Source organism: Borostomias antarcticus (assembly GCF_949987555.1).
Source record: "Borostomias antarcticus genome assembly, chromosome: 16".
Taxonomy (NCBI): Eukaryota; Metazoa; Chordata; class Actinopteri; order Stomiiformes; family Stomiidae; genus Borostomias; species Borostomias antarcticus.
In genome coordinates this window covers 3256154-3268829 of record NC_140249.1, presented here as the reverse complement: position 1 = coordinate 3268829, position 12676 = coordinate 3256154, and the positions used below count along the sequence as shown (strand labels likewise).

At 48.6% G+C, this 12676-nt stretch overlaps 2 protein-coding genes across 5 annotated transcripts; one reads left to right on the top strand and one right to left on the bottom strand.

The window, feature by feature from the left end:
* Window positions 1-757: 757 nt before the first annotated feature.
* On the bottom strand, window positions 758-5428 carry LOC311319286 (transformer-2 protein homolog beta-like). Of its 4 annotated transcripts, XM_084450793.1 has the most exons (9): window positions 5301-5420; window positions 4534-4736; window positions 4008-4141; window positions 3686-3845; window positions 3318-3506; window positions 2602-2717; window positions 2363-2509; window positions 1643-1728; window positions 758-816 (listed from the first exon to the last, which is right to left on the bottom strand). In XM_084450793.1, exons 4-9 carry the CDS (start codon window positions 3716-3718, stop codon window positions 806-808), a joined length of 582 nt encoding a protein of 193 aa, XP_084306919.1. In that variant the 5' UTR covers window positions 3719-3845; window positions 4008-4141; window positions 4534-4736; window positions 5301-5420; the 3' UTR covers window positions 758-805. The 4 variants fall into 4 exon arrangements, with proteins under 4 accessions (XP_084306919.1, XP_084306917.1, XP_084306920.1 ...); XM_084450791.1 differs by lacking the exon at window positions 4534-4736 and having other exon boundaries at window positions 5301-5428; XM_084450794.1 differs by lacking the exon at window positions 5301-5420 and having other exon boundaries at window positions 4564-5288.
* A 538-nt stretch (window positions 5429-5966) lies between these two features.
* LOC311319219 (obg-like ATPase 1) lies at window positions 5967-12296 on the top strand. Its single transcript, XM_084450710.1, has 11 exons — window positions 5967-6076; window positions 6527-6624; window positions 6803-6946; window positions 7096-7223; window positions 7322-7497; window positions 9832-9912; window positions 10035-10132; window positions 10478-10618; window positions 10700-10796; window positions 10938-11060; window positions 11267-12296. The coding sequence occupies exons 2-11, from the start codon at window positions 6527-6529 to the stop codon at window positions 11372-11374; spliced, it is 1194 nt and encodes a 397-aa protein (XP_084306836.1). The 5' UTR covers window positions 5967-6076; the 3' UTR covers window positions 11375-12296.
* The last annotated feature ends 380 nt before the right edge of the window (window positions 12297-12676 follow it).

Genomic DNA, 12676 nt, shown 5'->3' with positions numbered 1-12676 from the left:
CTAGTCTACTTACATCCACCCTGTTACAGAACAGTTCTTCGCCTTGTTAAAATGAGAATTTTAACATGAGAATTTTAACAACTCTCTAGTTCGTTCTTCTCAAATAAATGTTGATCTTTATTTTTGCGGTGTGACTCACATCAGACACCGAGCTACAACAGGCAGTGAAGCTCCCAGACTAACCTGGTCTGCAGCCGCTCTCTGCCTGGACTGGGTTGTGATATGAATCATAATGATCATCTGTCTCCTACATGGCACAGAACACAGGGCAGCATGATGGACAAAAAGCATGAAAGGGTTTATTGCTTGGATACAACAGGTTTAAAACACGGTATGGAAATAAAACAAAAAACACTAGCCTATAAAGGACTTGGAGAACAATACAGTATCCCAGTATTCACTTATGTCAACAAACGCGGAGAATCACAGTGGCGCTAAACTAGACGCAAGAGCAAGCTCATCTACAGAGAACGGAGCAAAGAAACGCAGGATTAGAAGTGTACGTACTGAAATCCACCCACATAAACCCTCAAAAAACATAACATTGTCACACTAAACTTCAAAACCCATTATTAGACTTGTGGCAAATAGATTTTAAATCCTGCCGAGCGCCTCCTACAGGCTGCTTTGAGAGCAGGATCCAAGCTGAATATTCTGTCTTTTCATGAGGATTTCGTTTTCCTGGCCCTGCCTCCCTCCGCCCAGCCCTCCCACCCCTGCCCGTTAACCCTTCACCCTCCGCCCAGCCCTCCCGCCCCTGCCCGTTAACCCTTCACCATCCGGTCGGGTCCTCCTCTCCTCCGGCTCAGTAGTGGCCTGTAGACACGGGAGGAAGATGGTCAGGAAGACTGGGCATTAGAGGGACACACACACACACACCTCGGCACATACCAACCTCTGGGGAGCGCAACGGTCATTCTGACTGGATACATTGTCCGTTCATATGGAAATATCATTCACATCAGAATTGCATCAAGGTATCAGTGACGGCATGAATCTGACCCAGGGGGTGTGGTTGTGATTCTGACCCAGGGTGTGTGGTTGTGATTCTGACCCAGGGTGTGTGGTTGTGAATCTGACCCAGGGTGTGTGGTTGAGAATCTGATCGAGTGTGTGGTTGTGATTCTGACCCAGGGTGTGTGGTTGTGAATCTGACCCAGGGTGTGTGGTTGAGAATCTGACCCAGGGTGTGTGGTTGTGATTCTGACCCAGGGGGTGTGGTTGTGATTCTGACCCAGGGTGTGTGGTTGTGATAGACCCAGGGTGTGTGGTTGTGATAGACCCAGGGTGTGTGGTTGTGATTCTGACCCAGGGTGTGTGGTTGTGATTCTGACCCAGGGTGTGTGGTTGTGAATCTGACCCAGGGTGTGTGGTTGTGAATCTGACCCAGGGTGTGTGGTTGAGAATCTGACCCAGGGTGTGTGGTTGAGATTCTGACCCAGGGTGTGTGGTTGTGATTCTGACCCAGGGTGTGTGGTTGTGATTCTGACCCAGGGTGTGTGGTTGTGATTCTGACCCAGGGTGTGTGGTTGTGAATCTGACCCAGGGTGTGTGGTTGTGATTCTGACCCAGGGTGTGTGGTTGTGATTCTGACCCAGGGTGTGTGGTTGTGATTCTGACCCAGGGTGTGTGGTGGACTTACGTGGAGAGTGGGAGCGCGACCGTGAGCGCGAGCGATAGGCCCCTCCTCCTCCTCCTCGGCTGTAGTAGGGGGATGGAGACCTGCGTCTGCAGGAAACCGAAACACCAGTCATGATCAACACACACACTCTCACACACACACACACTCACTCTCTGGAGTCCTCCATCTCTGACAGATGTTCAGACCAATGACTAAGCAGAAAACCATGACGGCACACCACTGCCTGGTGTTGTGTTCCTCTTGCACATTCAGTGTGAACCTTTTGGTCAGTCTTGAGAAACGGTCTTGAGAACGGTTGACAAGTGTAAAGAGGAAAACTGTGTGTGGATGTATTTCTCTCTCTGTCAGGGCTAAGCAGGTAAAGCTAGGTGTGTGGCTAAGCAGGTAAGGCCAGGTGTGTGGCTAAGCAGATATGGCCAGGTGTGTGACTAAGCAGGTAAGGCCAGGTGTGTGACTAAGCAGGTAAGGCCAGGTGTGTGACTAAGCAGATATGGCCAGGTGTGTGACTAAGCAGATATGGCCAGGTGTGTGGCTAAGCAGGTAAGGCCAGGTGTGTGACTACGCAGGTAAGGCCAGGTGTGTGACTAAGCAGGTAAGGCCAGGTGTGTGACTAAGCAGGTAAGGCCAGGTGTGTGACTAAGCAGGTAAGGCCAGGTGTGTGACTAAGCAGGTAAGGCCAGGTGTGTGACTAAGCAGGTAAGGCTAGTAAACGTGCTTCACCCGTATGACCTGCCGTAGTCCCGGTCATCGTAGCGATCGTAGCCACGATCGTAACCGCGGTCACCGCGATCGTAGCCTCTGTTGTTGTAGCCTCTGTCGTACTCCCTGGAGGTACGTCTGGACGACGTGCTGGGTCCACCTCCGCCACTAACACACACACACACGCACACACACACACGTTAACCCAAAGGAGACTCTCATCAAACAATGCTGCCGTATATCATCGCGCGTTGACTCACTAGGTGGGCCGTCCCATGTAGATGCCAGGTGTGGGGGTGTGCGGTCGTTTGGTGATGGAGAAATCCACTCTGATCCGGCGGCCGTCCAGCTCCATGCCGTTGGCGCGCTCCTTAGCCTGAGACAGACACATCCAGTCCTCAGTGAGACACATCGTCCTCAGTGAGACACATCCAGTCCTCAGTGAGACACAAACACCCTCTGAGACAGTAAGTTTGGGGTTACACCCCCGACGGGCTGCATTCCGAATCACTTACTTCCATACTATATAGTATGCCAAAAATGTATGCAGTATGTCCAAAGACATAGTATGCCACATGCAGTATGGCACAAATACCAGGACGTCCTAATCACATTTTGCAGTATGCAAGCCAGCACTTTTCTGGCTAATCTGACCCACAAACCTGTGCTCAACGGAAATTATGTCACATGTGCGAGTCGCGCCGAAGGCATTTTGATGAATCCCATCAATGTTATGACAAGGTAGTATGTCCCAAATGGACGCATACTGCGAGCAAAGTACGTACTTTCTAGGGGCTGCTGTAGTACGTACTGGTAGTAAAAAGTATGTGATTCGGAACGCAGCCACACTCACCACCATCTCTCACACACACACTTACCTCCTTAAGTGTCCTCTCGCTCTAAAACACACCTCCTTAAGAGTCCCCCCCCCCTCTCTCTCGCACGCGTGCACACGCGCCCACACACACACACACACCTCCTTGGAGTCCTCCCGGTTCTCGAAGTAGACGAAGGCGAACCCCCGCGAGCGCCTGGACTGCTGGTCGCAGACGATGCTGACGTCGGCGAGGGGGCCGTACTTGGAGAACACCTCCCTCAGGTCCCTCTCCGTGGTGTAGAGGCTCAGGCCGAACACCCCCAGACACGTGTTGGGGTCGGGGTCCGCCTGGGAGGGGGCGAGGAAGGGAGAACGACAGAGAGAGAGAGAGAGAGAGAGAGAGAGAGAGAGAGAGGGAGGGGGAAAGAGACAATTTGAGTTCCGAGTTCATGTGTGTCTGTGCGATTATGTGTGTGTGTGTGTGTGTGTGTGTGTGTGTGTGTGCGTTTGTGTGTGTGTGTGTGTACCCTGTTGCCAATGTGCCTGCGCCGGTTGGACATGGGGGAGTGGCTGTGGCTGCGGTGGCGACGGTGTTCCCCGCTGTGGGAGCGGCTCCGGGAACGCCGGCGGTTGGAGCGGGAACGAGAGCGGGAATGTTGCCTCCGAGAGCTCCGGTGGGAACGGGACCTGAGGCAGAGGGAGGTCAGCACTGCGGTCTCTCTTCTCTCCCTCTCTCACACACACACACACGCACACATACAGACACACAGACACACACACAGACACACAGACACACACACACACAGACACACACGCAGACACACACGCAGACACACACACACAGCCTACCTGGACTTGGAGTGGGAGCGGGAGTGGGATTTGGAGCGGGAGTGCCGGGACCGAGGCGGGGAGTGGGCCGGGGAGCGGCTGGGGGACTTCCCAGAACCGCGGGGAGTCACGCTCCGGGAGCCGGACCGGGACTCCTGAAAGGGTCACACACACACAACACGGATCAGAACCGGAACACTACACGCAGTCCTAACGATAGACAGGAGAGAAAGACAGGCAGAGGAACAACTCAGTCTCACCTACTACAGCACCCCAGCAGACAGAACGGTTTGATTGTTTTAAATATTTTTTTTTTTTATAAGACTAGAGATTGTCTCAATGGACAAGCCTGTTACAGGCAATGAGAGACTGAATCTACTTTGTATCGTTAAATGATCTAATTTTACTTCAGTGTTTTAAAACCGAACTGAGAATTCAGTGTGTTGTGGACTAGTACTAGAACAAAAGCATGCATGTAAGAAAGAGAGAAAGTAGGATGTATTGCAGTACAGTAATAACATAACAGGCCATATGAAATTACTCATACCCCATATACTTCTGATATTAACTTCTTAACTTCTTTAACTTCACAACTTCAAAATAACCATTCTTTTCTTCTTTCTTCCGAATATTTTTTCCTGGTCTTCCCCCATTGCCTGCCATTACACCAATCTACCAGCAGGGTAATCTTGTGCGCTTCTGCCATCTTGTGAATGCTGCCATTTACATTAGAGCCACGCAGAGAGAGGCCTGTGACACATGCAATCATCAGCTTCATCCAATATGACCATAAACAACTTCACAACTTCACACATCTGACAACTTCTTCTCCTCCTTTTCCTTCTTCCAACCTCAACCTTAACGAAAGACAGACAAGGTGATAAAGCATCATGGCCCTCCTGCAATGCATGTTGGGATCAATGTCAATGCAAAGGAAAAAATATGGGATCCTAAGATAAATGGCCACCTGCAAAACTGTAATATAAATATATAACATTCATGGCAGAAACATAATGAAGTGATCAGAGTAAATTCACCCAACATGCAACAATGTAGAAAAATTATTATAATAGAATTAAATTGTTTGCTTGAACCTAGACATCAATGAAATCTCGGGAAAACAAGATAAAAAACAAATGAATATAAAATAAAATACCTATCTACCGTAGTAAAGATACTGCGCCAACTTTCCACATTGCAGCTAACATGGCTGGCTAGCTAGGCTAGCTTCGTTAGCTTGCCTGAAATGGAAGATGGTCGCATTGTGAGCTTCTCTAACATCAATCAGGACTTTTATGGAGATCCTTTACTTACTCGGCCGCTGAAATCCTTCTCGTTGTCGCTCATTTTCTCAACAGATGTGTTTTAATATCGACCAAGATCACTAGAATAAGTGGGATAACTGCTGGCCTGCCGAGGCGTTCTTACAAGGCCAACACGGGGCTCAGACTGGGGAGTGGTGGTTTTATGCATGGGTGTATTATGGCGGGTAGCAAAGGGGGATTTAAGTGGATGTCCGCCCCCTAGTGGACCGGGGTGACACCGCAGCTTCGTTTTGAACAATACAATGAAAAAGCACAATAATAATTAATAATTTAACTGGCACAAATGCAGTTACTGTAGTCTATTTAACTGTGCATAACGTAAATATATATCAATATGTGTCTGTATAAAATAAATAAATTGATTTTAACAACAAGGAAGGATGTCCGCCCCCTAGTGGACCGGAGTGACACCGCAGACAGGTCTAGCTTCGTTTTGAACAATAATGAATCCGCAAAATAATAATTAATAATTTAACTGGCACAAACACAGTTACTATAGTCTATTTAATTGCGCATAACGTAAATATACATCAATATATGTCTGTATAAAATAAATAAATTGATTTTAACAACAAGGAAGTGACCTTTCTCTACGTTTGAGCTTTTGGTCCAATAGGAGTGAGCGCCATGTACACAGTCACACCACTTCCGGTTTGCTGTCTCTCTCTGCTGGGCTCTCAGACATCTGCGACCGGGTGTGGACTCTCTCTCACAGAACCTACTCAGTGTGTGATTTGACCACTTTAAAAGCGTGTGAACATCAAGGTGAATTGTTCTTCTAGCTTTTATCTATACGTAGGGATTTGGCTACTGTCGCTTGCTGTAGAAAAGCATGAGATATTGAGGTTGCAGTACCTGCCTGGGTGGTTGTGCCATGTCTTGCTAACTGGCTAGCTGACAAGCAGCACGCCGGAATGAATGGGACTGAATGGGACTGAATGGGACTGAATGGGACTGCAACACCACGTTTCACCCACTGGCTGCCTTGTGTGTTACACAGTCACAGACACTGAAATCACAATAGACGTTATGTAATAACATTAGAATTTCTTACTCATGAATGGTGGGATTTTTTGGGGTGGGATGGTAGGAGTTTGCCAACACTAACGTGACCTAACCGTGCCCAGACCAGTTCTATAAACGTGTAATGAAATATCACGGAGACCTAAAGCAGATCTGTGTCTCTGCTGTACTTTTGTGCCATTACCGTTCCAGATGCCTCCTAAGAAGGGAGAAGCGGCTAAACAGCCCCCCCTGATCGGACGATTTGGGACCTCGCTGAAAATTGGAATCGTGGGATTACCAAATGTTGGGTATGTTAGAACATGGAGTGGCCCTGCAACTCGTGAGTGGTTAAGCAGCGTCTTTATGACAGTGAACCAGGTTCATATTTGCCCTGCTGCCCACCCAGGGAGGTAGTCGAGGGTCTGGGAACTAGATAGAAACATACGGAGGTGCTGCTGACCCTGGTCTTCTCCTCGCTCCATACAGGAAGTCAACATTCTTCAACGTGCTGACCAAAAGCCAGGCTTCTGCTGAGAACTTCCCTTTCTGCACCATCGACCCCAACGAGAGCAGAGTGCCCATCCCAGACGAACGCTATGAGTTCCTCTGCCAGTTCCACAAACCACTCAGGTAGGTGCTCGCCTCTGCTCTCTCTCTTCTCTCTGTCCTGAGAGGTGCTATTGTCTCCTGACTGGTGGACATTTCTAAGGTGTGTATTTTTGTTGGACTTCTCTCTCTCCCTCTCCTTCTCCCTGTCTGTCTCCCCCCCCCGTGTGCAGTAAGGTGCCAGCGTTTCTGAATGTGGTGGACATCGCTGGCCTGGTGAAGGGAGCGCACGCAGGCCAGGGCCTGGGAAACGCTTTCCTCTCTCACATCAGCGCCTGTGACGGCATTTTCCACATGACCCGTAAGTCACGCTGGAAACAATCTTCTTCTTCCACTTGCCTCCCGTGTGTCTAACTGTGTGTGTGTGTGTGTGTGTGTGTGTGTTAATGTGTGTTCCAGGTGCGTTTGATGACGAGGACATCATCCATGTGGAGGGCAACGTGGACCCAGTGAGGGACATCGAGATCATCCACGAGGAGCTGAGGCTGAAGGATGAGGAGTTGATCGCTCCAGTCATAGACAAGCTGGAGAAGACCGCGGTCAGGGGCGGGGACAAGAAACTCAAACCCGAATACGTGAGTACAGGGTGCGCCTGGTCATTTACACAGCATCGGTGGGGTTCTGTACAGTGTGTCCTGGTCATTCCTACTGGATCAGTGGGGTTCTGTACAGTAGGGCTGTCAGGGTGAAGAAATTTCCCCAGCAGTACAAAAGGGTGGCTTTCTTCCCCCCTGTGCTTTATAAATGAGATTTTTTTTATAGTGTTTGTACTGTAGCCTACCTGTTATTCGCTTCAATACATTTTTATCAAACGAAAATATAGGCTACATTAAATAAATACAGTAGTAATATCAGTCAATCAATCAATTGTATTACAGGAATGCAATGGTGCCCTATAACACAAATAGGCAATACACAGAATAAAATGTAATAATAAAGCAAAATAAATAGGCTATAAAATGAATATGCTTCTTTTATGAAATGGTTACCAAAGAAAGACAAGACAAACTGTAAATTAAAGTAGGCTCTAAAAATAGGAAAATTCGAACCATTTAGCCTATAATTAAACAATAGCTTAACAATAATAAAATTAAAGACTTCTCTAAAGCACAACTTAACCATACAAGTTGAGTGTAGGCCTACAGTACATGAGAAGGCACTGGCTATACTGAATTAGACAGGGGTTTTCATGTCCTTGTTGCGCTGAAGGAACACCAACATATTTACTTTGTGTGGTTTCAGCGAGGATCGGAGTGGGGTAACAATGATACCGGCAAAAACTAAAACCTCTCTGAAGGTGTGCTCGTTGCACAAATGCACATATGTGTGTGACTTTAGAGAGCAGGGGAAATCTAGCTTTGCTTTCGCGCCCCCAGGCGAGGGGATCCCTGTTGGGGTTGATGGGCTCCTCCTGCAGGTAATGTGTGAGTTCTGTGTCTGCTCAAGCACTCTTGGGAATGCGCACGGGGGTGTTTGCGCGTGACTTCAGCATGTCTCCAAATGTCCTCCTCTTCTTTGCTTTTCTTTCTAAATTAGCTGTTTATAAGTAACTCATTCATCCGAGTTGTTTGGGATGACAGAACTACGCTACGTGCTAGATCTTCTTACATAGAGCCTTCCTCTCGCAATGGACTCGCAAAGTGTAGTAGGCTACAGTAGGCATGCGAAAACCCTTACATTTCAAATAGTAGGCTAACATTTGATTCACTGGTGATAAAAAAGACATAATTGACAAAAGGAATTAACAATCAGACTTCTGAAAGACGTCATGAACCTAAATCTGTTCAGAATTATTACACACGGAATTATAAATACCTCAGCATGGATTGGAAGCGAAATTGCGTTTATTGGGCATAAAAACAATAGGCCTATGTGTGTCCCATTTATTTATCACTTATCTACACATTCTACAGACAAGTGTTAGGCCTAATTGTAAATACATGCTTCGGAAATTGATTTACAAATTTAAAATATCTGTCTCAACTCCGTGTAATGCTGAAGATACGGCCTGTGGGAATGGTGTGTTTGTTTAGGGTAGGCTAAGTGAGGAAAAAGCAAGTCCATACCTGATATTTATTTGACAGCCCTAATGGGAAAAGCCTCATGAAACCTCATGAAATGAAAAAACGTTAGTTACCGCGGTTGTCTGAGGAGTAGCACGATTTTTTTCACAGTACTGCGGTTGTGCAATATTGCGGTAACCGCGACAGCCCTACTGTACAGTGTGTTCTGGTCATTCCTACTGGATCAGTGGGGTTTTATACAGTGTGTCCTGGTCATTCCTACTGGATCAGTGGGGTTCTGTACAGTGTGTTCTGGTCATTCCTACTGGATCAGTGGGGTTCTGTACAGTGTGTTCTGGTCATTCCTACTGGATCAGTGGGGTTCTGTACAGTGTGTCCTGGTCATTCCTACTGGATCAGTGGGGTTCTATACAGTGTGTTCTGGTCATTCCTACTGGATCAGTGGGGTTCTGTACAGTGTGTTCTGGTCATTCCTACTGGATCAGTGGGGTTCTGTACAGTGTGTCCTGGTCATTCCTACTGGATCAGTGGGGTTCTGTACAGTGTGTTCTGGTCATTCCTACTGGATCAGTGGGGTTCTGTACAGTGTGTCCTGGTCATTCCTACTGGATCAGTGGGGTTCTGTACAGTGTGTCCTGGTCATTCCTACTGGATCAGTGGGGTTCTGTACAGTGTGTCCTGGTCATTCCTACTGGATCAGTGGGGTTCTGTACAGTGTGTTCTGTAATCCACACTAACCGTTGCGCCAAGAGGGACATCCCTCTTGGAGGGACTGCTAGTGCTCCTTTAAGGAGAGAGTTGAACCAGCCGACCACTAACAGCCACCATTATACCTGGGACTCGAGGACATTTTTACTGGGCTACATGACCTCTCCTCTTCCTCAGGACATCATGCTGAAGGTCAAGAACTGGGTGGAGGTAGAGAAGAAACACATCAGATTCTACCAAGAGTGGAATGAGAAGGAGGTATGACAGACTGTGTGTGTGTGCGTGTGCGTGTGTGTATATTAGGCCCAATGAGTGTGAGCCGAGTGTGTTTTTTCTGGAGAGACGCGTGTGTGAACCTCCTCAACGTTCTGTCTCTGCAGATCGACGTGCTGAACAAGTACCTGTTCCTGACGTCCAAACCCATGATCTACCTGGTCAACCTCTCCGAGAAGGACTACATCAGGAAAAAGAACAAGTGGTAATTGTGACGGCCCCCGCGACGGACTTCATTTCGCTCCGCGTTGTGTTTTTTCGGTGTCGCTCGTTCGTTGGGCCCATGTTAAGGGACGGTCCGGCTCGTTCGTTGGGCCCATGTTAAGGGACGGTCCGGCTCGTTCGTTGGGCCTATGTTAAGGAACGGTCCGGCTGTGTTTTTGGAAGACACCCGTTTGCGAGACAGTTGAGACGGACAGTTTCACTACTCAACGATTAATCTACTCTAGCCTCCTCACCACACCTCCTTTGTGTGAGTTGCATGCCTGTGTCCGTGTGTGTGTGTGTGTGTGAGCTTTTAAGAATCTTGGCCTGTGTGTGTGTGAGTCAGGCTGGTGAAGATCAAAGAGTGGATAGATGCCCATGACCCCGGCTCTCTGGTCATCCCTGTGAGCGGCGCTCTGGAGAGCAAGCTGCAGGACATGGACGACGAGGAGAAAGAGAAGTACTGTCAGGAGCAGAAGACCCAGAGGTGAGCGGCACTCACCAGGGCTTTCAACCTGTCCAGATGTACACCACAGATTTATAACCATATTGACCCCTTGTGCGTTAGCGTGATGACCAAGATCATCAAGACCGGCTATGCGGCGTTGCAGCTGGAGTACTTCTTCACGGCGGGGCCTGACGAGGTGCGAGCCTGGACCATCAGGGTAAGAGCCTCCCTCTTCACCTCCCCTCCTCCTCTCACACGTACTCGCTCTGGTTCAGTCGATGTAGAAAAGGACACGGCAGCCCTGGCGTTGTCGTCTGTGATTCTGCGTTAGTCGTTTGTTCCCGTCGTGTCCCAACAGAAAGGCAGCAAGGCTCCGCAGGCGGCTGGGAAGATCCACACCGACTTTGAGAAAGGCTTCATCATGGCCGAGATCATGAAGTACGATGACTTCAAAGAGGAGGGCAATGAGGTCGCAGTCAAGGTGCGTGTTCATTCACCTGTGGTTGTGTTTACAGTGGTGTGAGGAAGCAGTAATGACGGGATTCAGAACAATTTGGAGAAAAAAACAAGTTTGGGTTCGACCTAAAGCTAGATATTTCAGATATTTCTTACCACAAAGAAAGACATCTTTGAATGTTGGAATATTGTTGCAGTGCATCTGATTTGATTTCCCTCCCTCTCCCACAGTCTGCTGGCAAATACAGACAGCAAGGCAGGAACCATGTTGTGGAGGACGGAGACATTATCTTTTTCAAATTCAACACACCCAACGCACCCGCACCCAAGAAGAAATGAGACGGTGTGGGTGGCTGTCACAGGGAGCCTGGGGTCCGGTCCAGTCCTGCTCCGGAGGGCCACGTGTCTGCTGGCGTTTCTTCCTTCTCTCACAAACTTTAGGGGTCAAATGAACTCTGGGACGGCCAGGGACCAGGGGCTTGTTCAGTCAGGGAGTCGGGAGCTTTCAGATCATTGATGATTAGAGATGTAACGGAAATCAGTAGATACTATTCAGTAGTTTTCTGTTGGAGGGAGTATGAAACGTTGGTACATTCTGATCTGCGACGTTCTGAACGTCCCGGTCCCTGTTGAACGACCCCCAGCTGAGTAGGAAGAGAGAATGAAACCCGTCACACACTGTGGTCCTCGAGACCGGGACTGGTCAGAATCAGACAAGGGTGGGGGAGGGGGGCGGGAATTATGATTTGGACAAAACAAAGTATGTACTTCTGATGGTGACTGGTCAATTAATTTAGACTGCCACGTGGCTTTTCTTGGCCCAATAGTGCCCCCCCCCCCCCCCCTCCCCCCCCTACCCACCTACCCACCACTATACATCCGCTTACGCCCACCCTCTACACTCATGACATCACTGCGCTGCTGTGACTAAGCAGACGGCGTGTCCCTCCCCGGAGGTTTGGACCTCGTAGTCCTGGATGCTTCTGGTCTCTCCTCGCTGTGTGAGACCTGCTCGCTGTCCCAGCGCTCTTTAGCAGATCCGACAGGTGAACCGGAACGGGCGGCGCAGTGAAGGACGGAACGCAAGGAAACTGACGTTCTGGGAACTTCCAGACGAAGCTGTTCTGCTGGTGAACATTGTAACATCCAGACAGGTGCGGTCAGCGTACAGGAGGCACCGCTATGGAAATGCATGATTGCAGCTACTACCCATGTGTCCACACTCAATATGTCCACACTCAATAAAACAAGACCAACCAGATCATGTGTGTTTAATACCTCTGTTATGATACATTAATAGCAATGGTAGTTAGTAGTTACACAGAAATGACAAGACCTTAGTGTAGTAAGAGCAGGTCCAAGGCTGGTTTTAGCTGGAGTCCCGAGTACCAGAGTTCTGCCATGGTGAACACTTTAATCAGTTCAACTGTGGCTTTCTAGGGCCCATTCTTACTCGGGCCTCCTGTCCTTATGCCATGATGAAATACCTGCAGCTCTTTGTAGATTAAAGATTCAACAATCACTAATGTAATCAAGTATACCATTATACTACCAGTGTGAGACTGCCATTCCTGTTGGTCCTGAACCACACTGAGTGACCTGAGGTGTACCCCCCCCCCCCAACTAACTAGACTAGTGTAA

Excerpts from the sequence above, each read along its gene's own strand:
- LOC311319219 (XM_084450710.1), top strand. The coding sequence starts at position 6,527 with ATGCCTCCTAAGAAGGGAGAAGCGGCTAAACAGCCCCCCCTGATCGGA. Across the intron at positions 7,498-9,831 it reads AGAAACTCAAACCCGAATAC|GACATCATGCTGAAGGTCAA; the intron begins GTGAGTACAGGG and ends CCTCTTCCTCAG. Across the intron at positions 10,797-10,937 it reads TGCGAGCCTGGACCATCAGG|AAAGGCAGCAAGGCTCCGCA; the intron begins GTAAGAGCCTCC and ends GTGTCCCAACAG.
- LOC311319286 (XM_084450791.1), bottom strand. The coding sequence starts at position 5,333 with ATGAGCGACAACGAGAAGGATTTCAGCGGCCGA. Across the intron at positions 4,142-5,300 it reads AGAAGGATTTCAGCGGCCGA|GAGTCCCGGTCCGGCTCCCG; the intron begins GTAAGTAAAGGA and ends TGACCCTTTCAG. Across the intron at positions 3,507-3,685 it reads GCAGGCACATTGGCAACAGG|GCGGACCCCGACCCCAACAC; the intron begins GTACACACACAC and ends GCCCCCTCCCAG.